We start from the raw sequence: 24218 nt of genomic DNA, 5'->3' as shown, positions 1-24218 counted from the left end.
TAAAGACATTCTGCATAGGCCTGTAAACCGACATTTGATATTCCAAAGAGAACAGCCTGGATGAAGACCTGACGCAGGAAAGCAGCTATTTAAGCAATGAGTCCCCTGTGGTAAAGTACAGCGACTGAGGAAAGAGTCCCATATGGAGCTGTTTAGAGCTTTGTGGGTCATGTTAAGGATTATGTTTTAAACATGGAATAATACCCCATTGCAAAGATGTTCAATATTTTCTTTTTCCTTTCACCTGTTGATGGATGTCTAGGCTATCCCCGATGTCTGGCTGTTATAAACAGAAGAGCAATGAACATGGATGAGCGAGTGTCTCTGTAGTAGGATATAGAGTTTTTTGGGTACGTGCCCAAGAGTGAGTAGTTGCTATAGCTGGTTCTTGAGATCTGTTCCCAGCTTTTTGATGAAATACCACATTGATTTCCATAGTGGATATGTCAGTATTTTCAAAGAAAATTTTGTTAGTATACTTCAAAAAAAGTAAAACACATTGGGTTTTAAATTTTATTTTAGGTGTTGATTTTTTATTTTAAATAAATTGCACATTGAATGTTTTTGTTAAGTTACAGCCATTTCTGTTTTACATTTGAGAATTTGAACAAATGAATACAAAATAACCTTCATAAGGTCTGCATTGGCAGAACATTAAAACAAATTGTTTTGGTTTATACCTTCAGTGATCAGTTACTTGGGACTTGCTTTTGTCCTCAAATGATAATGCAAGGTAAGGCCACTGATTGTTTCCTAAAAAGCAAAGTGTAGCAACTTGTTTAAAAGTTGATTGAAGTATGTTGCTAAAGTCATTGTGAAGATCCAAAGAGGTCAGTGTCTCTTTATTCACTGTGTGCAGATGCTGTGTGTGCACAAGTGTTAGGCTGGACAACTCTTGTAGAGTCCTCTCCTTCCACTTTCTACCCTTATATAGACTCGGGGTTAAACTCAGATCACCAGTCATGTCTAGTAACACATTATCCACTAAGCCATTTCACCAGCCTCATGGGATCAATATTTCTTAAACATTAGAAATATACTGGTTGATTACCTATTCAGCCTTGAACTTTATTTAGAAATAATGTGATCTAGGTTTTGAATATATCTTTATAGCTGCTCACCTGCTGCTGTATTTTTAGGCAAGGTAGTTTGTTCATCTTTAAGGTAGAGATTCTTAACTTGCACATTTACATATGACTAAGATTTATTGAGCCACTTGGTGGCTCACAGTTGTCTGTTAGCTGCAGTTCCAAGGAATCTAGTACCCTCTTCTGACCTCCACAGGTATCTGCATTCACATGGTGCATAAACATGTTGGCTTCACTCAGTTTCTACATCTTTGCACACCAACATTTGGAATTAGATATCCTAGATTTCTCATTGCAATATAGAATTTAACTTCTTAGCTTTGCACACAACTTACTCAAGAGTTCCATGTAGAATCTGGCCAAAGTATTTCATTGCTTAGCCCAGTGACTCTTTGTTTGGCTTCTTAGTTTCTGAGGTAGACGTGATCTTGTAGTCCTAGCAATTAGAATGTTGAGACAGGAGAAAGATTGCTGTAATTTCAAGGCCAGCCTTGGCTATAGAATGAAGCTGTCTCAAAAAAAAAAAAAAAAAAAAAAAAAAAAAAAATAGAAACAAAACCCTTAGTTTCTTCCTGGATAAAGTAAGTATAGCACAGTTTTTATATTCTGTATATCTTAGTTGATTTGAAAATGCAAAGTTCTTTATAAACTAAATTAGTAATAGTAGCTAAAATGTCAGTTTTCCCAAATGGGAAGAAAGATAGCTAATATTAACTTTGATATGACTCTTCATCTCTTTGTTCAATTTTATGATGCATAAGATAATCCAGGTCATGAAAACTAGGGTAGAATTTATTTTATTGGGAACAGCTTTCTTTCTCTACAAAGCTATGTGGGCAAGTGACTAAAGAATCCATGAAGGGGGCTGGAGAGATGGCTCAGTGGTTGAGAGCACTGACTGCTCTTCCAGAGGTCCTGAGTTCAGATCCCAGCAACCACATGGTGGCTCACAGCCATCTCTAATGGGATCCAACATCCTCTTCTGGTGTGTCTGAAGACAGCTACAGAGTATTTATATATAATAAATAAATCTTCTTTTTAGAAAATTCTATGATGATAAATTTTAACAGGAACTTGAGAATTGTCATGTTGTGTGGAAAGGGAGAGGAAGGAAGTTCCAGCTAAGGTCAGAAGGTGAGAATGAGGTTTTTAGAACTTGGCCTGGCTGACTTTATGGCCTGCTCTGGCTTTCTATAGCTAGAGCTGAGCTGACTTTTATTATTGCATTGTATGTTTTAATTTTATTCTTCATAGCAAACTAGTGTGGTTATTAGGTAACAACTTAAAACTCAGAACTTGTCATCTTTGACCATTTCCTCCATATATATAAATAAATATATATATATCTTAATTACTATTGTTTATGAAATTTGCCTAAGGGTAACTAAAATCTTGTTTTATTTCTTTCTTGTTATGTATTTTCTGTGTGACTGTACATAATATTTTTATTTTCGTCAAGCTTTATTGACTTCCTTATTGTTAACAAACTTGTAGCTCTCACCCTTGGTTTTGAATTCCAGCTTCCTGAACTGCCACCTTTTGTTGTATTTGTTTGTTTGTTTTTATTCTGTAGAGCAGTAGTTAATATGGTTTACTCTTGATCAGTACTGGTCATCATTAGTTCACTTGTTTTGTACCATGATCCTGATAGTTCAGTTTATTCTTTTTATTCCCAGGTTTTCTGTGCTTCCTGCTGCAGCCTGAAATGCAAACTGTTGTACATGGACCGAAAGGAAGCTAGAGTGTGTGTTATCTGTCACTCAGTGCTAATGAATGGTAAGTATTGAAATGGGTTGATGCAGTCACCAGGCAGTGAAGAGAATTCCTGTGAAAGGTCCTTTTTCCCCTGTCTTTAAAAACAAACAAACAAACAAACAAACAAAAACTATTGTTCGCCTTCCAAAATGCTGTAACCGTAACTGAGAAGCCTGAGCTCAATCTCCATGTTTGGAAAATATGTCAGCTTTTCAGATTTCCTGTGTCAGATTTAATGAGTTAATGCTAAAGTAAGTGGGAAGAGTGACATCCTTTGAGAAAGTGGTGTTGTGTAACTGCATTTCCCTGTGGGATGGTGGAGAGATGTGGGTTGGTGTGTATTATGTGACTGTATTTCCCTGTAGGATGGTAGAGAGGTGTGGGTTGGTGTGTGTTGTGTAACTACATTCCCTGTAGGATGGTGGAGAGGTGTGGGTTGGTGTGTGTTGTGTAACTGCATTTCCTGTGAGATGGTGGAGAGGTGTGGGTTGGTATGTATTATGTGACTGTATTTCCCTGTAGGATGGTAGAGAGGTGTGGGTTGGTGTGTGTTGTGTAACTACATTCCCTGTAGGATGGTAGAGAGGTGTGGGTTGGTGTGTGTTGTGTAACTGTATTTCCTTTGGGATGGTGGAGAGGTATGGGTTGGTGTGTGTTGTGTAACTGCATTTCCTGTGGGATGGTGGAGAGGTATGGGTTGGTGTGTGTTGTGTAATTGTATTTCCCTGTGGGATGGTGGAGAGGTGTGGATTGGTGTGTGTTGACTACATAACTATGAGACATTAAAATTGGGTCAATAGAAGTAAATATTTTAGCATCGAGTGTCGTGTAGAAATTTGTGCATTTATTTACCAGTTATTTCTGAAAAAATATCTTTTACATGGAAAAAGAATACAGCTAAGGGAAGGAAGATAAAACTTAATCATTATTCATCTTTTATGAGACTAGGAATTAGTCCATGGACATTTTAGTTAAAAAAAAACCAAAAATATCAAAACTAAAATTCTTGAATATTCTTTTGAATAAATACTGTAAAGTTTACCATGTGATCGTATTTTCTCTTTGAATGTATCTTTGTACAGTTACTAGAACAATTCCAAGTAGACATAGTATTGGAACTGAACATTATTGCTAACTGTGTCCCTGGCATCCTGGAGACTGAAATTATCTGTTCTTAGATCCCTCCTGCTCTGTCTGTCTGCATTGCTCATAGTGATGTTTTCCTGTTGCTGGCTTATTAACCTACTGCATGTCAGTTAATCTGATCTGTTTTAATATCCTATGATCTACCTAATTTCCTCCCATTTCTGAATTCTTAAAATTTTGATGAAACATGAACCATTCTCTTTACTCTTAAGGATCACTGTTTGGATGGTGGTTACTCCATTGAGTTGCTCAATTGATGTTTTTTATTCCACTGCTTTCATTTGTGGATACATATCCACAGACAAGAATATACAGCTTAATCAATACCTAATATTTTTTATTTGAGGTCTTCCAACTTGATAGCATTTTTTTTTAACTTGGCATAGCTAAAGATGAAGGAAATGGCAGAGGATTCGTATGGAATCACTTACATTTTGTTAAGTCAAGGAGGCCCTTAACAGGGGATCCTAAGGTAATTACTTCCGGTTTTGCCAGTGTCTTTCCTCCTGCATGGCTTAGCCTGATCTCTTTCCGAATATTTAATTTGATGCTTTTCAGTGTTCCCTCTTTTCCCTTTCTCCTATTCTCTTCCTTCCCTCTTCCTGCCAGTGCTTTCAAATGAACATAGCTTTTGTTACTAGCCTTAGAGGAAACACATATTCAAAATAAATATTCATAATCTTTTGGATCATTCTTTGATGTTGAATGGGGGTGTTCTGATTTGTTTTTTAAGGTGCTCAAAAATTGGATGGTTTCTGTTCCTGGCCAAAAATATGTCTTTGATTTCTGTAACTCTATTCATCCTATTTACTTTAAAAAATAACAATGTTGATATGTCAGTGTTTAGTTAATAAGATTATAGGTATATAGACTCTTAATGTATTTTTGATTATACTGGTTGATCACACTCATATGATAGTGGCACATTTTCATGTTCAAGTAGGTCCTGTGTTTTTGTGACACACCAAGACCATGCAATAGTTTACTGTTGGATACTTTTATATAGGTGTTTTCTGCATTAAAACATAAACCATAGAAATACTGAGGCACATACTCCTGAGCTTTAAGCTTCTAAATTTTTCAAATGAGATTTTATCTCAGCTAAAAAGAACCTTAAAATCTAAAAATAAGACTTATGCAGTCAAACATTGGAATTTTTTTTTTTTTTTTTGGTCCCTGATTTTGATTTTTTTAATAGACAATATAAAGATTATCTTGGTTGCAGATCCTTATGCAACTTAGTTGCAGATCTGATATTATTTTCCTTCCTCTTTAAACAATCAAATAAACCTAACAGTCTGAATCACCAGTCCTGGAGTTATTATTTTTCATCAAATAATTACTTAGCTAAATGGTCTCTCTAATTAGATTAAGCCATCTAATCCTGAATACTTTCACTAGCTGGGCAAGAGAGATGCTATGAATGGTAATGAGGAGCTGCTTTAGTTATCCAGTGTTGTCGAGGTCTTGATGTCCATATTTTGCAATCCATTCACATTGCTTGTGTCTGTATTTGCTTTAGCTCAAGCCTGGGAGAACATGATGAGTGCCTCAAGCCAGAGCCCTAACCCTAACAATCCTGCTGAATACTGTTCTACTATCCCTCCCTTGCAGCAAGCTCAGGCCTCAGGAGCCCTGAGCTCTCCACCTCCCACTGTGATGGTACCTGTGGGAGTTTTAAAGCACCCTGGAACAGAAGGTAGGGGATCATGTGCTGTTCTCTCCTTTTCTTCACCATGTTCCTCTGAAAGGTGCTGATGTGGCTCTGCAGCCACTCTTTAAAACTCGGCAGAGGAGCCTCTGTGGGTGGCTGTTAAAGTAGAAGGCCAAGATGAGAGCTGTGCCAGGATTCTATGTGGGCAAGTACAAATACTGGATGGCCTGATATTTTGGAGGGACCTCTGAAAACATGCCCAATTCCCTCCAACCTAAGAACGAACTAATTTCAGTGCTTATACCCGAGAAGAGTTGTAGACTTTGAAACCATCCTGTAAGGTCCTATATTCATACTTACTTAAATGTTCTTGGTAGGAGTTTGCCAAGTGATAAAAATGCGCCTTCTTCATGCTGCCCAGTCCATTCTGGTAGTGCTTTCAGAAATAGACATTTTCATGCTCTCTTTTCCTGATTAATTTGTTCATTGTAATAATAAAAAATATTATCACATATGTAGACCTTTAAATCCAGGACTTTAATTCTGATTATGTCATATGATAACTTGTAATCTCAACTTTTGGGAGTTGTCACTTCTTTATGATTATGACAATGTCAGATGAAAGGCACACTATAAATTTAGAAGAATATGAATTATAAAAAATAGCAATTATATATTTCCTTAAAATGACTTTGTCAAGATGTTTCCCTTGATATTTCAATCTATCTTGATTTTGTGTCTGTTCACCTAGTAATACTCCTTTCCCTTGTTAAGGTGCTCTTTCCCTTTGGAAGATCAGATCTCTATTGAAATTATCATTCTTCCCCATCTCTCATCTTTCAGATCATCCCTTAGAATATAATCCTTGTATTTTTGTGAGTTCGGGCTTTCTTAAAATCCTATTCTCTTTGCTTCATTTGTATTTTTGTTGCTCTTCCCTAATCTCTTTGTTTTGACTGTTCAGACTGACTTAAGGACATTGTTTCATCAAATACTATTTTCCAGCTTTTCCCCGTCCCTTCACTAAAGTGCAAACTAGCACCTGATCAGTTCATTTCCCATTCAGTTACATTTAGCTGAAGATCTGGTCAGTTTGTGCCTCAATTCTTAGATGTCTGTGCCAAGTCTTCTTTGAGTAATTGGTGTTTCTTCAATATTCTTCAGGGCATCTTTGCTTTTTAGAAGTACCAAAAACTTTTCCTAAATATTTAATTTCTGTGGACCTCATATTTCTAGGAACTGGGGACTTATTTTGCTAGACCCCCCCCCCCATACTATAAATCCATTTTCTGGGCATTTAAAACATTTTCCATGGTTTCTGTAAGCAGTGCAGAACAGACTATGTAACACAATCACAGAGGTGTCTAAGAATTGCTATATTTTTTTTAAAAGCATAGCATTTTAAGCGTTTGCCAATAGAAATAAAGAATATTTAAAGAAAAGTTTTGTTAGTTACAACTGTTGTCATTCAGCCACTGTTTTTTGTATGTAGTCGTAAGATGCTAATAAATAGGGACCTCTTTGAACCTCTGGAATTGGTGACCTCTTCTCTGCCATTAGAAACACTATCAATGTCACATTGATGCCTGTTTTATTTTCCTGGTCCCTCAAGTGCCTCAGCCCAGAGAGCAGAGGAGAGTTTGGTTTGCTGATGGGATCTTACCCAATGGAGAAGTTGCTGATGCAGCCAAATTAACAATGAATGGAACTTCCTCTGCAGGAACTCTGGCTGTGTCACATGACCCAGTCAAGCCTGTAGCTACCAGTCCTCTACCAGCAGAGGTAAGAAAATAGGAGGCAGCTAATAGTGACTACTACTTTGCTTAGCATGGTACTGTCTGTCTTCTGTCCTTGGTTAAGTTGAATAACTTCTGTGTGAAACATTCTGTACTTTGGATCTAACTTAATAAGAATATCTTCATTTGTGTCTGTGTCTAAGTAAAGGAAGTATGGGAAAATGAGCTGTTGTTTGTTCTATATTTGAAAGTTCTTTTCAAGGGAAAGATTGTCAGATAGGCTCAGGCTGGTACTATAGGTAGAGACTAGGCTTAGAAGGTATCAAGATCCCTAGATAGTGGTTTTCAAATTATATTCCTGGGTTCTGTGATGACCTAGGAAGTATTGTGGAGGATAGGGTAGCGTGGCCTAAGAATAGCTAAGGGATATTGTGTTTGCTTCTCTTCCAGCATCTCCAGTGTTTAACTTTTTGTTTCCATTTAAGATTAAAAAGTGATACCAAAGTTTAAATTAAGCTGATGTCTTATTCTACTGGATGGAAGGCTCACAGTTTACCTTATGATATTAGCTCATAGTAGGTTTTCACTTTCATATCTGTAGAAGTCAGTTACAGTTTTGAAACTAATAGGATTTTTTCCCCTTAATCCTGATGTCCACGGCTGGAAAGATGGCTCAGCGGTAAGAGCACTGACTGGCTCACAACCATTTACAATGGGATCTGATGCCCTCTTCTGACACATGCAGATAGAGCACTCAGACATTTTTGTTTTTTATTTTAAATCAAGATCTAATATTCAAAAACACAGAAAATACCAGCTTGCTTGCTTGCTTGCTTGCTTATCTATCTATCTATCTATCTATCTATCTATCTATCTATCTATCTATTTATTTATTTATTTGTCTTTGTTGAGGTTTAGAAGATTGGATTGGGTCCAGCACCTTGTAAATAGTAGATGTAAAAGCTCTACCATTGAGCTATATATCCAGCCCCTATAAAATTCTTATTCTGGAATGGGAGCATACTAAGTTGAAAGCTGGTCTTGATCTCATTCTTAGCTGGGGCAGATCTTGAACATTCCATCTTCCTGCCTCGGTTTCCTGAATATTTGGTATTACACTCCTGTGCCACCAGCCCTGGCTTTTTACTTTTTAATTAAAGAATAAGAGTTTGGGTATATTTTTACAAAACCTTTTTGTGTACTTTTCAATTTATGACAAACTGATAAGAATACTAAGTTGGACATAGTGATGTACACATCTTTAATTCCAGCATTTGGGAGGCAGTGTCCAAAACCATGTGTTTCAGGACATCCAGGGCTGCATACTAAGCCTGTGTCTCAAAACAAACAAAACAAAAAGAAGACAGAGGCTTCTCACATACCGTGTCCTCACATATATGCTGTCCACTGTTGTAAGTGCCTTCCCAGAATAAAGCAGTTGGTGAACCTGTATCATGATCATCCAAAGATCTCAGTTCACGTTATTGGATGAAGTTTATACTTCTAAAGCTTCCAGAAATTGATATTGTTTAAATGTATGTTTAGAAATACTTGTTCAAATATTTATCTCCATATTATTTGTGAACTTTACAGTGATTGTAATTGCATGTTGTTAAGATTGATGCTGGGGCTATAGCACACTTGGTAAAGTGCTTGCCTTACATGCATAAAGCCCTGAATTCAATTCCCACCACCACATAAACTGAGCATGGTATTGAATGCCTGCAATCAAGGTAGAAGAATCAAGAATTAAAGTCATCCATAGCTATATAGTGAATTTGAGGACAGCTGGGCTAGAGATCCAGGAATTCAAGGGGCACCTGATGTAGTGGGCTACACTTTTAATCCCAGCACTTGGGAGGTAGAGGCAGGTGACCTTTATGAGTTTGAGGTCAGCCTGGTCTATATAGTGAGTTTTAGGACAACCAAGGCTACATAGTGAGACCTTGTCTTTAATTAAAAGAATAAAAATAAATTTCAAGTGTTTATCCAAATAGTTACTTATATTTTACTAGAGTCTTGCATACACTCTAATATTCACATTGATGATTTGCTTGTCCTAGGCTGATATTTCTCTATTCTCTGGGAGCATCACTCAGGTTGGAAGTCCTGTTGGAAGTGCAATGAACCTTATTCCTGAAGATGGCCTTCCTCCCATCCTCATCTCCACCGGTGTGAAAGGAGGTATGTAGACTTTAGTGTTTGGACAGAATAGTTAATTCATGTCACACATTGCCTTCTGCTTAAGGAAGGGATAATCAGTGGTAGCCATTCTTTTGTATGACAACAAATATACCTTCCCCAATTTTCCCCAATGCCATGAAATATGGCTGTGACTATTCTAGTGTAGCTGTTTATAGTTTTTGGTATAATGTCACTTTTAGTCTCTAGAAAGATATTTCAAAATTTACCAAGTTCTCAAGAGTTGCTTGTGGCTCTAGAGTTCAGCCATGTGCACTCAGGATGCTAATTTACCTTTCATTTTGAAGTATAATAATACCTCCAGGAAAATACATCAGGAGGACTTAAGCAGCCATTTTGCTGTTAAAGACATCTTTTACCAGGGTGTGGTAGCACAGGCTTGTACTATGTTTTAATTAAATAGATATACAAATGTGTTCATTCTTTCTTGGTAGAAGATGGTATTAGCAACTGAACTAAATAGATATAAGCTTTATTGAAATAGAACCTGGTATTTGATGTACTTTATTAATAAAATGAACCATTATAATTCCTTATAAACTAAAATGTATTAAAATAACCCAAATTTGTGGTTACACAACAACCTTCTTAATAAAAATGCATTGCATTGTAGGGAGTCCTGGTAAAGAAGCAAAGACGTGAGACAAGCAGAGTGCTGAGCTAGTTGGGACAGTGGCCTCTGACACATGCACATCAACTTCTAGTCAGTCCATTTCCAGAGACAAATCACTAGCATTAGCTGCATTTCTCCTTCATCTTAGTCTTTTCCCTGATCCCAGTAAGCTCATACTTCCTGTCTTTTATCTTTTGTACTGTTGTCAGTTACCTTTAGAACACAGAGACTACCACAAATGATAGAAATATTTAATGGACTCCAGTATAAGTTGCTAACTTTATGAGGCTGAGTATTTTGCCTGCATGAAGTTATGTGTTCCACCTGCATGCCTGGTAGCCCCATAGGCCAAAAGAGTGTCTCCTGGAAGTGGAGTTATGGACAGTGTGAGCTGCCATGTGGATGCTGGGAACTGAACCCAGGTCTTCTGCAAAAGCAGCAAGTGCATCCGAACTCTGGGCCATCTGTCCAGGATAATCTGTCTGAACATGCACAGTTCCTCACAGCCCTCTTTCAGGTCCTTTGTCACCTCACTTGTTACACTTACTGATCATTTACAGATCATCTTCTATACTTGTATGTTTTTCCTTTGCTGGGAGTAATGAACTTTATGGATGGCAAAACACTTATCCCTTTTTGATATTTCTAAATAAACTCTGGTCTATTTTTAAAAACAAGGTACCTACACCTATTTAAATATCATTGTGGGCATTAAATCAGATTACTTACCCTTATGTCTATGGCAAGAAATTGGCAACAGTTGGGTTGGCATTAATTATTACTTTCTCTTTTCTCTGTTTGAAAGATTCATGTATGCCAGACTTTTTGAAGCTTTTTAGCTGTTCAGTTGTCTCTCAGTCTTTTCCTAGAATGCCTGAAAAGTAACACTTTGCTTTTTTTTCTCTGTTGTTCTTTGTGTTTGTATAAACACTTCTCTCATTGGTTGTAGATAAACTATATAAGTCTGATGGTTTCACTTAGACCATGAAGTCATTGGGTCTTGATTCATGTCTCTAAATGTGGCTTCTTCCATGGGGCTCATCCCATGAAAGTGTGTGTGCTATACCATCAGAGGCTGCTACCCCACTAGCTCAGCACTCTCTGGTTCTGTCCCTACAACACATTCTTGTTAAGAAAGTTGCCGTGTAAGTGAAAATATTTGGGTTATTTTATTTCATTTGTTTATTTAGGAGACAAGGTCTCACTCTGTAGCCTTGGCTGTTCTGAAACTCAGTATGTAGAGCAAGCTGACCTTGAACTCATAGAGATCCACCAGCCTTTGTCCCCTGATCTGCTCGGATTGAAGGTGAAAGTAGGAGTTTAACTTTGCCTATTCCGTGCAACTGGTGGGTGCTCTGTTTCAGGAAAGCACAAGACACACCTCTGGGTGGGAAGGGGTGGGAAAGCAGTCTTAGATATGAGAAACTTGGAGCTGGTATTCATTCCCTGGCTCCTGAGCCTCTAGTTGCCACTGGAGAACTCAGAAAAGTCAGGATTGAAGTGTTGGGGGTTCACAGGCCTGTGAAGGAGCTAGGATGGGGGCTCTCAAACTCTAGGATATCTAGGTATCCCTGAGTCTTGAGGAAGGGAGGAGTTGGAGTTGGGGGCCCTGCTGGCTGGGGACAGCATCCAGCCCAGGGCTGGGGGAAAGTGGAGTTTTGGCTTAGCTCAGCAGTGATTATCAGCTTGGCTGCAGTTGTGGTGGAAAGGACAAAGAGGCCCTAGGAGGCTTAGGCTGTGGCTCCTCCATGCTCCCCACAGCAATTCTTTTAAGATTTACTTATTTATTTTATGTGAGCACATTGGTGCTCTCTTCATACACTCCAGAAGAGGGCATTGGATCCCATTATAAATGGCTATGGGCCACCATGTGGTTGCTGGGAATTGAACTCAGGACCCTTAGAAGAGCAGTCAGTGCTCTTAACTGCCGAGCCATCTCTTCAGACACACACCCGCCCCCATGCCCACCCCCAGCAATTCTTGATGAGACAGTCCATGACTCTAAACTGTTTGTTAACTGGAAAATGGATGCATACTTTATCATACCAACTTCTTAAGACAGGTCTGAGATTAAATACTGTTTGCAGGGAGGAATGTCTGAAAAAGGAAGCTTATTGGCTAAACCCTCAGAGCCTCTACGTGCCTAATTAGATAGAAAACTGTTCTGGGCTACATGACCACAGATCATGCATGTTTCCTTATGTGAGGAGTGTGGCATGTGTTCCAGGCCAGGAATTTGTTAGGGAGCAGGAAGGCACCTACTATCTCAGCTGTGCACCCATCAAGTTTCCGGATCTCAAACCCACTCTACCTTAGCAAGCTTCCTGGCATGGTTTTACCTCCCACAGATGTGTGCCACCACACCCAGCTATTTTAATAAGTCATAGATTCATAAAGAAGTGTTAACAGTTTATTATTAAAAGAAAGTCATATTGCTTGGCTCTGTTTTGATGTTACAATCTCTTCACTAGAATTTTGCAGTTTTTTTATTTTATTTTACTAGGATAACTTATTTTTTAAAATTAAGTCACTTATTTTTCTTTCAAATATATTTTCATTGATAGGAAGGGCAAAACATCAGTTTTTATTTTTTTTGATCAATCAAAATTGTATCATTCTTTTTCATCCTGGCTATTCATTTATGATATACTTTATGAGAACAGCACTGAAATTTCAAATTTTAATTCCTTTTCCTTATTTTTAAGTTAGAGTCTCTGATTATTGATTTTGATTTCATACTGAAATGAATGCCATTAAGAATAGTAAAGTGGTCAGGTAGTACAGTGTCTGCTTGCAGAACTGGGAAGGAGTGCACTGGATCTCTGGGTCTTAACTTCTCTGTGCTCACAGTCTCAAGTGTGGCTGACTAATGATTCCAGTGGTCTGTGTGCTAAGTTCCCAGATTTAGCGAAATTATTTCAAGAAAACAGTTACTTATTTTTTTAGTGCATTAAAAAAGTCTGATCTTTCATAAGGGTCAAAATATTAAATAGTATAAAAGTATAGAATAAAAAAAAATCAGGCTCTGCTGGAGAGATGGCTCAGTGGTTAAGAGCACTGACTGCTCTTCCAGAGGTCCTGAGTTCAAGTCCCAGCAACCACATGGTGGCTCACAACCATCTGTAATGAGATCTGATGCCCTCTTCTGGTGTGTCTGAAGAGAGTGACAGTGAACTCACATGCATAAAATAAGCAATAAAATAAATCTTAAAAAAATATCAGGCTCCCTCTGTATATCCTTTTTATAGGAATTCCTAGTATATAATCACCTTTTAATGTAATTTTGATTATTTTAAATGCTGGTCTTACTTTTTTTAAGATTTATTTATTTGTTATATATAAGTACACTGTAGCTGTCTCAGACACACCAGAAGAGGGCATCTGATCCCATTACAGATGGTTATGAGCCACCATGTGGTTGCTGGGATTTGAACTCAGGACCTCTGGAAGAGCAGTCAGTGCTCTTAACCACTGAGCCATCTCTCCAGCCCCCTAAATGTTGGTCTTAAAACATTTGTTTTGTGACATTTTTTGTTAAAATAGTTGAACATTTTTCTTAAGGAGGTAGAACAGATGTGAAACAGCCCATTTTGTAAGGAAGGTGTATCTATAGGGCACCTTATTTTCATTCAGACCAGGGTCAAAGAAGCACTCTTAACATGCAGGGAGACGGGGTGTGAACCACGACCTGTGTCTCTCTATAAATCAAATGCTTGTTGCTTTTCTTTGACTAATTGTCCCATTCCCCACAAGATTTCTTTCTCAGGTTGTCCCTTTAACCAACCACTATGTTTTTCTTTTACAGATTATGCTGTGGAAGAGAAACCATCACAGATTTCAGTCATGCAGCAACTGGAGGACGGTGGCCCTGACCCTCTTGTCTTTGTTTTAAATGCAAATTTATTGTCAATGGTTAAAATTGTAAATTGTAAGTTAGAATTTTTAAATTAAAACTAATTTCAATACATACTTTTTAGAGCTTTTATAACCTTCACACAAAATATTTTAATATATAATGGCATCCTACTGGAAAGAGTTCTTGAAAAAGTTGGTTCATATAAAATAGACAGCTGTGAGGCTAACTGAACCTCTTACCTTACTCAGAGATGAGACAGGTGAATTCTCCATGAAGGAAAGTCAAATAAGTCTTGCAGCGATGTGGGTTAAATTCTTCTTGAAATGGGTATGTTAGGTCACAACTAATGCCTAGAATAGTTGTGAGTAAGTTACCCAGAGGAGCAAACAGTTCATAGTAGATCTTAAGATCCAGAGGCTTTATCATCTTATTGAGAAAGAAATGTTAACTACATAATATATACTCAGACTGTGATACTTACCAGCTTAGCAAAGAAACTTAAATTCTTGGTGCTGGAAGTATGGGCATCAGTGTAAGAAAGAAGACAATAACTTACATCTTGATTCTTTCAGGTGTCTACTAGAAAGTAAAGACTACATTTGTCCTGAAAGAGGCAGCTTGCAGGGAATGTCCTCCAGTCTCTACTGGGTACTTGTTTTAAGTTGACCTTAGAAACTAACACCTCTGCACTGCTTCCTTAGACATCCCCCCTTTATGAAATGGGAGTTTCTGCCTCAGTCAGTCAATAATTATACCTTTATATATTTGACCTATTGTTAATAATATCCACTTTTCATTCCAAATCATATTAAGTATTGTTTTGCTTGAAATTTCAGTTTACCATGTCCAGTTTATAAGTTACAATTAGAAATTAGCTAACCTCTCCATTTGAGGACAAAAGCTATCCAATGCTTTTACTTAGTACAGTATTTTGCCCACAGAAGATACCCATTAGGGCTGGAGAGATGGCTCAGTGGTTAAGAGCACTGGCTGTTCTTCCAGAGGTCCTGAGTTCAAATCCCAGCAACTACATAGTGGCTCACAACCATCTGTAATGAGATCTGATGCCCTCTTTGGTGTGTCTGAAGACAGCTACAGTGTACTTATATATAATAAATAAATCTTTAAAAAAAAGTTACCCATTAAATGATTATGGAACAGAGAGAGAAATTAGCTAGCCTACAGTTCCTGAAGCACCTTAAAATAGATGGTTAATTGAAGGGAAATATCTTAGTTGGCAAAGTGTTTGCCATGCAAGCATGAAAACTTGATTTTAATCTGAGCATCTACATTAAAGAAATAAAGAGAAAGGAAGAAGAGACGGGGTGAACCAGCATGAGTCTGCAAACCCAACTTTGAAGAAACAGATATGGGAATTTCTGGGGATTTTTGACCATCCACTCCACCCAAATTGTCAAGCTTTATGTTCACTGAGAGAACCTGTGTCAGAAAATAAGGTGGAGAGCAACTGAAGACACCCAGCATCTCTGTGGCACATGGGCGTGTGCACACACACACACACACACGAATAGAACTAGGTACTTTCTAACTAGGTACCCAAAGTGGTAATTTTCATTCAAAAAACAGAAACTTTTGTTAGTTTGATACACATAGTGGCAGTATTCATTATTTTATTTGAATTTCTTTAGAAAGGCTGTTGTTAGGATGCAAATGACAAACTTAAAGGGAAAAAAGTGAAACTTTGTATAGTGTATAACCAAGTAAAGTTTTCTGATTATCTAGTATTTTCTCTCAGAAAGAATTGTAATTAAGCTAACTAGTACATAAAAATGTATTTTCTTTTGGCCACAACCTGAACTCAAAGCTAAAATACTGGGTTTTTATTCCTAGTCTTACATAAATAATGGTAAACTGAGTTGTATGTGGGTGTGATGTGCATGTAGGTGAACATACCCATACATGTGCTATGGAAGGCCGAGGTCCACTGTGCTAAGGTACAGGCAGATCATACTATGGCCAGCTCTTAATGTCAGTGCTAGGACCTGAACTCAGCTCCTCATGCTTGTACAGCACGTACTGTACTCACTGAGCCGTCTTCTCAGAAACAGTTGTTTTAATAGTAACATGCAGGGTTCTATCTTTGTTCTCTATTTAATTCTTAGATACATATTCATTTTTTGTTACTTTTAACTTTCTTTCAATTATTTTCCTAAGTATTAAGGGAAAAAAACCAACCAAACAAAGGCTTTGCCATGTTTTATTTTCTACAATGATTCTTTGCTCAGTTAGTGACCATTTAAAATTTAAAGTTGAATTATATGGGCTTACATGATCTTTCTTTATTTCTTTTTCTTTTTTTTTTCTTTTTGCTGTGTTGTAGCAGATTTCTTTGCATTCTTTTGTGATCAATTATTAAGAAGAGTGTATCTTTATTTCCCCTTTAGATGTGAACAGGAAGTGCTGGTGTTTTACAACCAAAGGAATGCATGCTGTGGGTCAGTCTGAGATAGTAATTTTGCTACAGTGTCTACCAGATGAGAAATGTTTGCCCAAGGACATCTTTAATCACTTTGTACAACTTTACAGAGATGCACTGGCAGGTAGGAACAAGCGCCTTACAACTTTGCACCATTGTAGATGATAAAAATTTGAACTCAGATATAAAACAGTCCCATTAGATTTGGAAACACAACATTGAACTTCTGTATTTTCTTACAGTGCTGGGAATTGAGCACAGCTCTTATTTGTGCTAGGCAAACACTCTGCCACTGAACTAGATCCCCAGCCCTTGGACTTTGTAGTAGAGGCAAGGTAGAACTTTCCATAGTTGGGAAAATTACATATTCTATTACTCTCTGTGATTCTCTTTATTTTACAAAAGACAGACTCAAACTTCTAAGAGAATCCATTGACCTTGGGGTCAGAGTGTTCTTTGGAGTTACTAAGGGTCATTATATTGGAATCTAGTAAAGGGAAACATAAGTCAATCATCCCACTTCTCTTGCTGCTGCTGCAGTCAGGAGAACTGGCCCTGGTGTGGGCAAAGTGGGGAGAACTAGCCCACCCCAACCTCTATGCCATCGATGAACTTATGGAGTGTATGAAAGGGCCTATCCTGCAGAACCACACAAGCTACAGAATCTCCAAACAACAGGATATCTGAAAGGAGTCTGGGTGAAGATCCAGTATTGATGGTGCAGCAGAAGCTAGAGGCCTTCAACCAGATCAGTGACTCACTGAAAGTAAAGCTGTTTGGGCAAAAGAATATACTGAGCTTTCATGTAAGATGTTGGGGCAGAGAGAAGTGGATTTCTGACTACCTCAGACAATTAGCCACAGTGAAAAGGCTTGTCTCAAAAACACAAGGAAGATGGCTTTTGAGGAATAACATCCAAGGTTGGCTTCTGGCCTACACACCTGTGTGCACACATGTGAAAATACACACATAAATAAAATGAAACTTTTGCAAATATGGGTTTTTCACAGGGAAAGATTGGAAATTTGTATTTTGTTGTATCATGCTCAGTTTTGGATAACAATAATTATTTAAAATATGATTGTTTTCTTGGTAGAAAATAATGAACTTTTTGTTTTAGGGAATGTTGTGGGAAGCTTGGGACATTCTTTCTTCAGTCAAAGTTTCCTGGGCAGTAAAGAACATGGTGGGTTCTTGTATGTGACAGCTACCTACCAGTCACTGCAAGACCTGGTGCTTCCAACCCCTCCTTACCTGTTTGGGATTCTCATCCAGAAATGGGAGACTCCTTGGGCCAAAGTATTTCCCATTCGACTCATGTTAAGACTTGGAGCTGAATATCGACGTAAGTACAGATGTCTTTAAGACATACAGCCAGGACATGTAATTAAACAAAACATGGAATATTTTGATTCCCTTCTGGTGATACAATTTGATAAGAAATAACCTTTTGAAATACTGTTTAGTATACTAATAAGTATACTAAGTGTGACCAATGTCTGAATGTGCTTGGCTGTCATGAAAAGAGTGAGAATACCAAATAGAACATTCATTGTATTTTCTTTCCTTGCAAATTTATTCTTTTATGGTTTACTGATAAAACATCATACTTAAAACCATTAATTTGAAAAGCTATCATTTTATAGTATATCTGTGCACATATTTGTTAGTACTTGGTTAGAAACATTTATAAAAATTTGTTTGTCTGATAATGGAGACTAGTGATAGTGCAATGACTCTCAATTTGGTAAGCTGTCTGGTGGGTCTGTTCTGCTCATGGTTGTAATTGTAGCAGTACAAGTGTGTGTATGCACGTATGTGTGTGTATGCACGTATGTGTGTGTGCACATGTGTGTGTGCACGAGCAAGTCCATGCCTAACTGCCTGCCTGCTTGTCTGTGTGTATGTGTCTCTGTGTGTGTCTATGTGTGTGCTCTTTTAAGACATTAAAGATAAATGTAAGCTTTACTTTGAGTTTTTATCTGCACTTTCTTAAATTGCTGTGTCTAAGAATAAGAACCCTTGAAGCTCTACCATTTACTAGTTCTATACGTTCAAGAAAGGAATTTAAGTTTTTTGATCATTAGTTTCTCAAATTGTCAGGGTTTTGTTTTGTTTTATAAATTGGTGATGTCAATTCTTGCCTCGTGTTACACTATATTGTTAAAGGAATAAAGTAAAACAATAAATGAAACATTAATATATAAACCAGAAAATAACATGTTCTCAACAAGTCTCCCTTCGTACTAGTTTACTTTTTGTTACTGTAATAAATACCACAACCAAAAGCAACTTGTAGAGAGTATTTCAACCTGTAGGTTACAGTCCATCATGAAGGAATCCAGACAGGAGCTCAAGGCAAGAACCTGGAGATAGGAGCTGAATCAGAGACCACAGGAGTGAGAATGCTACTCAATAGCTTGTTCCCAGGCTCACCTGCCTAGGAAGGGTATTGCCCTCTGTGGCCTGGGCCCTCCTATATCAATTTGCAGTCAAGAAAATGCCACAATAATATGTCCACAGACTAATCTCATGGAGACAGTTCTTCAGTTGAGGTTCCCTCTTCCCAAGTGTGTAAAGTTAACAACTAAGATTAGCTATCATGGGGCTGGAGAGATGGCTCAGCGGTTAGAAGCACTGACTGCTCTTTCAGAGGCCCTGAGTTCAATTCCCAGCAACCACATGGTGGCTCACAACCATCTGTAATGGGATCTGATGCCCTCTTCAGATGTGTCTGAAGACAGTTACAGTGTTCTCACACGTAAAAACAAATAGGTAAATTAAAAAAAAATAGCCATCACACCACTTTTTAAATTTATGTGCTATTCATTGATTAAGAATTTAATTAATCAAGGGGCCCTGGAGAGATGGCTCACCAATTAAGAGCACTTCTTGTCTTATAGAAGACTGGGTTCAGTTGCTAGCACCCACACGATGGCTTACAACCACCCACAACTCCAGTTCCATGGGATTCAATCAATACCTTCATCTGATCTCTGGGGCTATCAGGCCACACTGACATACATGCAGGTAAAGCACTCATGCACATAAAAAAATACATCTAAACAAATTAAAAAGAAAAAAGTAATTTAATCCAGGGCTGGACATGGTAATTTACACCTTTAATTCCAGTATAGAGATGACAGAGGCAGGAGTCTCTGAGTTCAAGGCCAGGCCTGATCAGTATAGCTCATTCTAAGCCACCCAGTGTTTCACCCATAGTGAAACTCAAAAAAGCAAAAACAAGCTGGGGGAAAATGTCACTGGCTTTTAACCCCAGCACTCAGGAAGTATAGGCAGGTAGGTCTTTGTAAGTTGAAGGCCAGCTTAGTCTACAGAGTGAGTGCCAGGACAGCCAACCAGAGAAACCTGTCTTCAAAATGAAAACAAACAAACAAACCCATTTAATCAAAGCCTATGAGGTGTTTTGAGTCCTAGAAATTCAGAAATGGCTAAGATATGATTATAGAATCTTAGGAATCTATTTGAGGAAAAAATTTAGGATTAAAGTGGCATATTGTATTACAAACCCATACTTATCTTTAAATTCTTTGGGAGCTCCAATTTGATTTTTGATTATTTTTAAAAATGTTTTGTTTGTGCTTGTTTATATCTTCATTGGTGGTGTCAGAGTGAGGGTGTCTGATCTTGGAGTTACAAACAGTTGTGAACTGTCATGTGAGTGTGTGATAGGAATTGAGCCCTAGCCTTCCAGAGGAGCAGTCAGTTAGCCTTTGAGCCATCTCTCCAGCCCTGGTGATCCTGATCTTGATCAAGGATGAAGGAGTTGGTTAAAAACACTTCTTAGGTGTAGATGGAACTCTACAGTCAAATGATCAGCAGAAAGAAACAGAATTGTCTACAGAGAAAGCAATACGTTTCTTTGTCTTGTTCTGTCATTTCAAACATGAAAACTTGGTCAGTGAGCCAGCTAGGAGTGTCACCAGCTGTCTGGCCTCTCTAAGGAGGGTATTGACTTTCTGAGTACAAGGGAATTTGGGAGTCATTTGTTTTTCTGGATTAGGCTGCTTCATATGACCTGGTAAGTCACCTTGAAATTGCATCAGAAGACTTTTCTGGTTAACTGGAGACTAACTGGCTTAGGAGCTGTCTGTTGCCATATTGAATACTTATTGAGCCCAACATTTGAAATGTCATAATAAGCCATTGCAATTATATTTAAAGTTTTTGTAACAATGTTGTCTCTTTTCCTAGAAATTTAAGCTGCCATGTTTAATCTGATAATTTTTCATTTCTATAGTTTACCCCTGTCCACTGTTCAGTGTCAGATTTCGGAAGCCATTGTTTGGAGAGACTGGGCATACCATCATGAATCTTCTAGCGGTAAGTTGGGAGTTTTCCTTTTGTCTTTCTTGTGCTTGTAAAGGAGAAAGGCGAGAGAAAGATTTTATTATTTTGTTGACAGCTGTGCCCCAGCTGCTTCAGGCAGGTGAAGGTTTATGCTGGGAGAACAGAACACGTGTCTGCTTTAAAAAACAGATGGAGCTCTTGGATGGGAAAGTACAAGAATCTAGCCCTGATCATACTTTCTCAGCAGTGACCTTGGAGGATTCTTAAAATGACTGGAACACTGTATAAATAAAGACCTAGCATTTTGTCTTGTTTTCTTTGTAAGAACGACATTTCCCATCTCTATATAGTTCACTACTGAGTGAAAAATTGATCTAAGGTTATGCTCAAATAAATGCCAATAAGGCTTCTTCTGCTCATGGATCTGTGTACTGACTAGGAGTTGTTTTTGATCTCTCTCATGTCTTTGCTGCATGTGTGCAGGCTGAATTTTTTGGACATATTTTTGGTCAATTAAAGTTTTTGCTACATATTTCACTAAGATGAGTCTTAGATATTTAGAGTGTTCATGAACCTTCCCGTACCCCCTCCCAGAACTGCTTGTTAAACTCTGACTAGTCTGCATGAGTTCCACACAAGTTGGCAACCTGAGGCTAACATCGATACAGAGAGAGACAGAAAGAGAGGCAGAAAGAGAGGCAGAGAGAGACAGAGAGAATGAATGTAAATATTCACATGCAACAGTGTGTGTCAGAAGACACCCACAGGCGTCTTTGCCTTTAATCTTTCTTGGGGCAGGTTTTCTTGGTATTCACCATTGCATACAGACTTGCTGGCCCTTGAGTTTCCAGGGTTTCTCCTGCTTTTGCCTCCTATCTCAATGTACAGGTATTGGGATTACAAATGCATACACCATGAGTCAAACTTTCTTGTAATTCAAACTCAAGACTTCATGCTTTCACAAGAAGCACTTTTACTCACTGAGTCATTCGCCCAGCCCTATCATCCCTCTTTATTAGCCAGTAAGATAATTGTTATTGTTGTTGTTGTTGTTGTTGCCCTATTGTCCTCAGCCCCACTAAATGTTTAGTTTCAGGCGTTCTCATTTAATTGTTCATGCTGACCTTACACTTGTGATCCTCCAGCCTTAGCCTCTAGAGTTGCTGGGATTATGGGCATGAGCCACTGTTTGGTTTTTTTGACTGTGAGGGAGGGGTGAGAGGTGAGTGTGTGCTGAAAGCTCTTTTTTAAGGAGAAAGGGCTTGTGTTCATCTCAGAGGGGAGGTCACAGCAGCAGGAATGAGGGGCAGCTGGTCACACTGCATCTAGAGAAGCAGACCATAACCAACGCTGGTGCTTTGCTTGCTTTCTCCATTTTTAGGGACCTCACTGAATGAGGCCTCTCCACCCTCATTGACTCAATCTAGATAAACTCTCCCAGAGGCTGACGTGTTATAAATAACTTCTTTCAGGTGTTCCTAGAAGTTTGTCTTCAGTGTGATGCTGAATCTGGTCAAGTTGACAGTATTAGCCATCACACTGAATTGCTTTAAATCCAGCTGTCTTTTTAAAACATCTGAAAGCCAACATTTTGTGACTTCAGCCTGTGATCCTCACCAGTAACAATGCTGAGGCAGAAGGATCATCAAAAGCTTGAGATTAGGCACTGTGATTTCAGTGTGTGGAGAGCTGGATATTGTTGTTTTCCTATCAGTAGTCTTGAAATATCCTCCTCTTCCCATCCTAGGCTATATCTCTGCAATTCAAGTTTCAGCTTATTAGTCCAGCTACTAATAAAATTCAGTCACTTAAAAATTCTTCTTTGATCATATTCCATATCCAATCTGTCACAAATATTGTCAGTTTTTTCTTAATATGACAGATTTTGGCTCTTTTGAACTGTTAACAGTAATCACTGTCTTTTTCCCTGGATTATTTTTATTATGGGTATCTCATCTCCTCTCACTTGTCCTTTCTCACCCCCTAGTCTTCATAGAGAAATAAAAACAGGCCAGAAACTTCCTCAGAATAAAAGTCAAACATTTTGTGGTAGCTGTTATCTCAGCACTGAAAAGGCTGGGGCCAAAGAACTATGAAATCAAGGCTAGCCTGCAAACTTACTACATAGTAAGTTCCAAGTCAACCTGGGCTACTTAACAAAACCGTGTCAAAAGAAAAAGAATCTCAAACCCTTTAGTGGTGACACATGAGAAGCAATGGCATCCAGCTGTATATACTGTCATCGTAGACAGTATATACTGTCTGCTTATGTTGCTTCAGCCATCCTGCACAGCCGCACACACACACTGCGTGTATGCCTGCAAATACTCACTAAATACCTAACAAGTTACAGTCCATACCTACATACAAATTAAAAGAAGACAGACAACAAAAAATGCATATAAAACTGTTAAGTGGCAATAAAACAGACTGATCATTTATTTAACGTTACATGTAAAGAAAGAAGGAAGGCGTCTGATGCATCGCATCGTGGGCTTACAGTTGGAACGAGACTGCAGACAGTGAGGGCTTCCATTACACGTCCTCTCATGGAAATGAGCAAGTTCATCCAATAGTGCATTATTTCTGTTTGTGCTACTTCTGTTACTGTAAATCAGATCCTACCATTTTGTCATGTTCTGTTCTACTTTATTCTGCTTTGCTCAGGACTTCCGAAATTACCAGTATACTTTGCCAGTTGTTCAAGGTTTAGTGGTTGATATGGAAGTTCGGAAAACAAGCATCAAAATTCCCAGCAACAGATACAATGAGGTAAGAGTTTTACAACGAAGGGCATATTTTTCATAGTTGAAAATCTGAATAAAAGTTTAAAAGTGCATAATTGAATGTAAGTTTCATCTTCAGTTGTAGTAAACTAATTTTTCATATTCATATTTGACTTAGTTCATTTATGTAAAATTTCCTTGTAGAAAAGTAGAATGATAAACTCCAGACTTTTATGGTAATTGGTTATATCATTTGATCTTTCAGTGTTGTGACAGTGTTGCATTTTTATTAAAAAGTATAAGGTGAGCCATAACACAGCTATACAGTTTCTAACGAAATCCATTTCTTCTTTATCTAGTATAACAATGCTTTGTTGCTCATTTGTTTTGCTTTTTTAATTGAAAATAGACTTTTTTTCCTAAATATTTTCTGATTAGGGTTCCACTCCCCCAATTCCTTCCAGATCTTCTTTGACTCCCCACTCACTCAAATCCACACCTTTTCTCCCTTTCTCTCATTAGAATGCAAGCAGGAATCTAAAAAATGATAAAGTAATGTAAAGTAACATAAGACAAAAATAAAACAAACCATGGTTACTCTAGGTTCTATACTTAACATCTAAAGACAGAGCTAGCTCAGTAAGCGAACATGTGGTATTCGTCCTTATGCCTCACTCAGGGTAACATTTTATAG

The 24218-nt window shown here is 38.0% G+C and overlaps 1 protein-coding gene across 4 annotated transcripts in view; it reads left to right on the top strand.

The window, feature by feature from the left end:
• Window positions 1-24218, top strand: part of ZFYVE9 (zinc finger FYVE-type containing 9) — a 132373-nt gene that overhangs the window by 74311 nt on the left and 33844 nt on the right. For 3 of the 4 annotated variants that reach the window (XM_080921428.1, XM_080921429.1, XM_080921431.1), the window contains 9 exons: window positions 2765-2864; window positions 5512-5688; window positions 7256-7425; window positions 9443-9563; window positions 14000-14122; window positions 16456-16611; window positions 17608-17832; window positions 20749-20831; window positions 23466-23570. In XM_080921428.1, coding sequence (XP_080777554.1) covers window positions 2765-2864; window positions 5512-5688; window positions 7256-7425; window positions 9443-9563; window positions 14000-14122; window positions 16456-16611; window positions 17608-17832; window positions 20749-20831; window positions 23466-23570 — 1260 coding nt within the window. The remainder of the gene's footprint in view (window positions 1-2764; window positions 2865-5511; window positions 5689-7255; window positions 7426-9442; window positions 9564-13999; window positions 14123-16455; window positions 16612-17607; window positions 17833-20748; window positions 20832-23465; window positions 23571-24218) is intronic. The other variant, XM_080921430.1, reaches the window with a different exon arrangement.

This window comes from Micromys minutus, assembly GCF_963924665.1.
Source record: "Micromys minutus genome assembly, chromosome: 9".
Taxonomy (NCBI): domain Eukaryota; kingdom Metazoa; phylum Chordata; class Mammalia; order Rodentia; family Muridae; genus Micromys; species Micromys minutus.
Note: the sequence above shows the minus strand (reverse complement) of the source record. Positions and strands in the feature narration are given on the sequence as shown.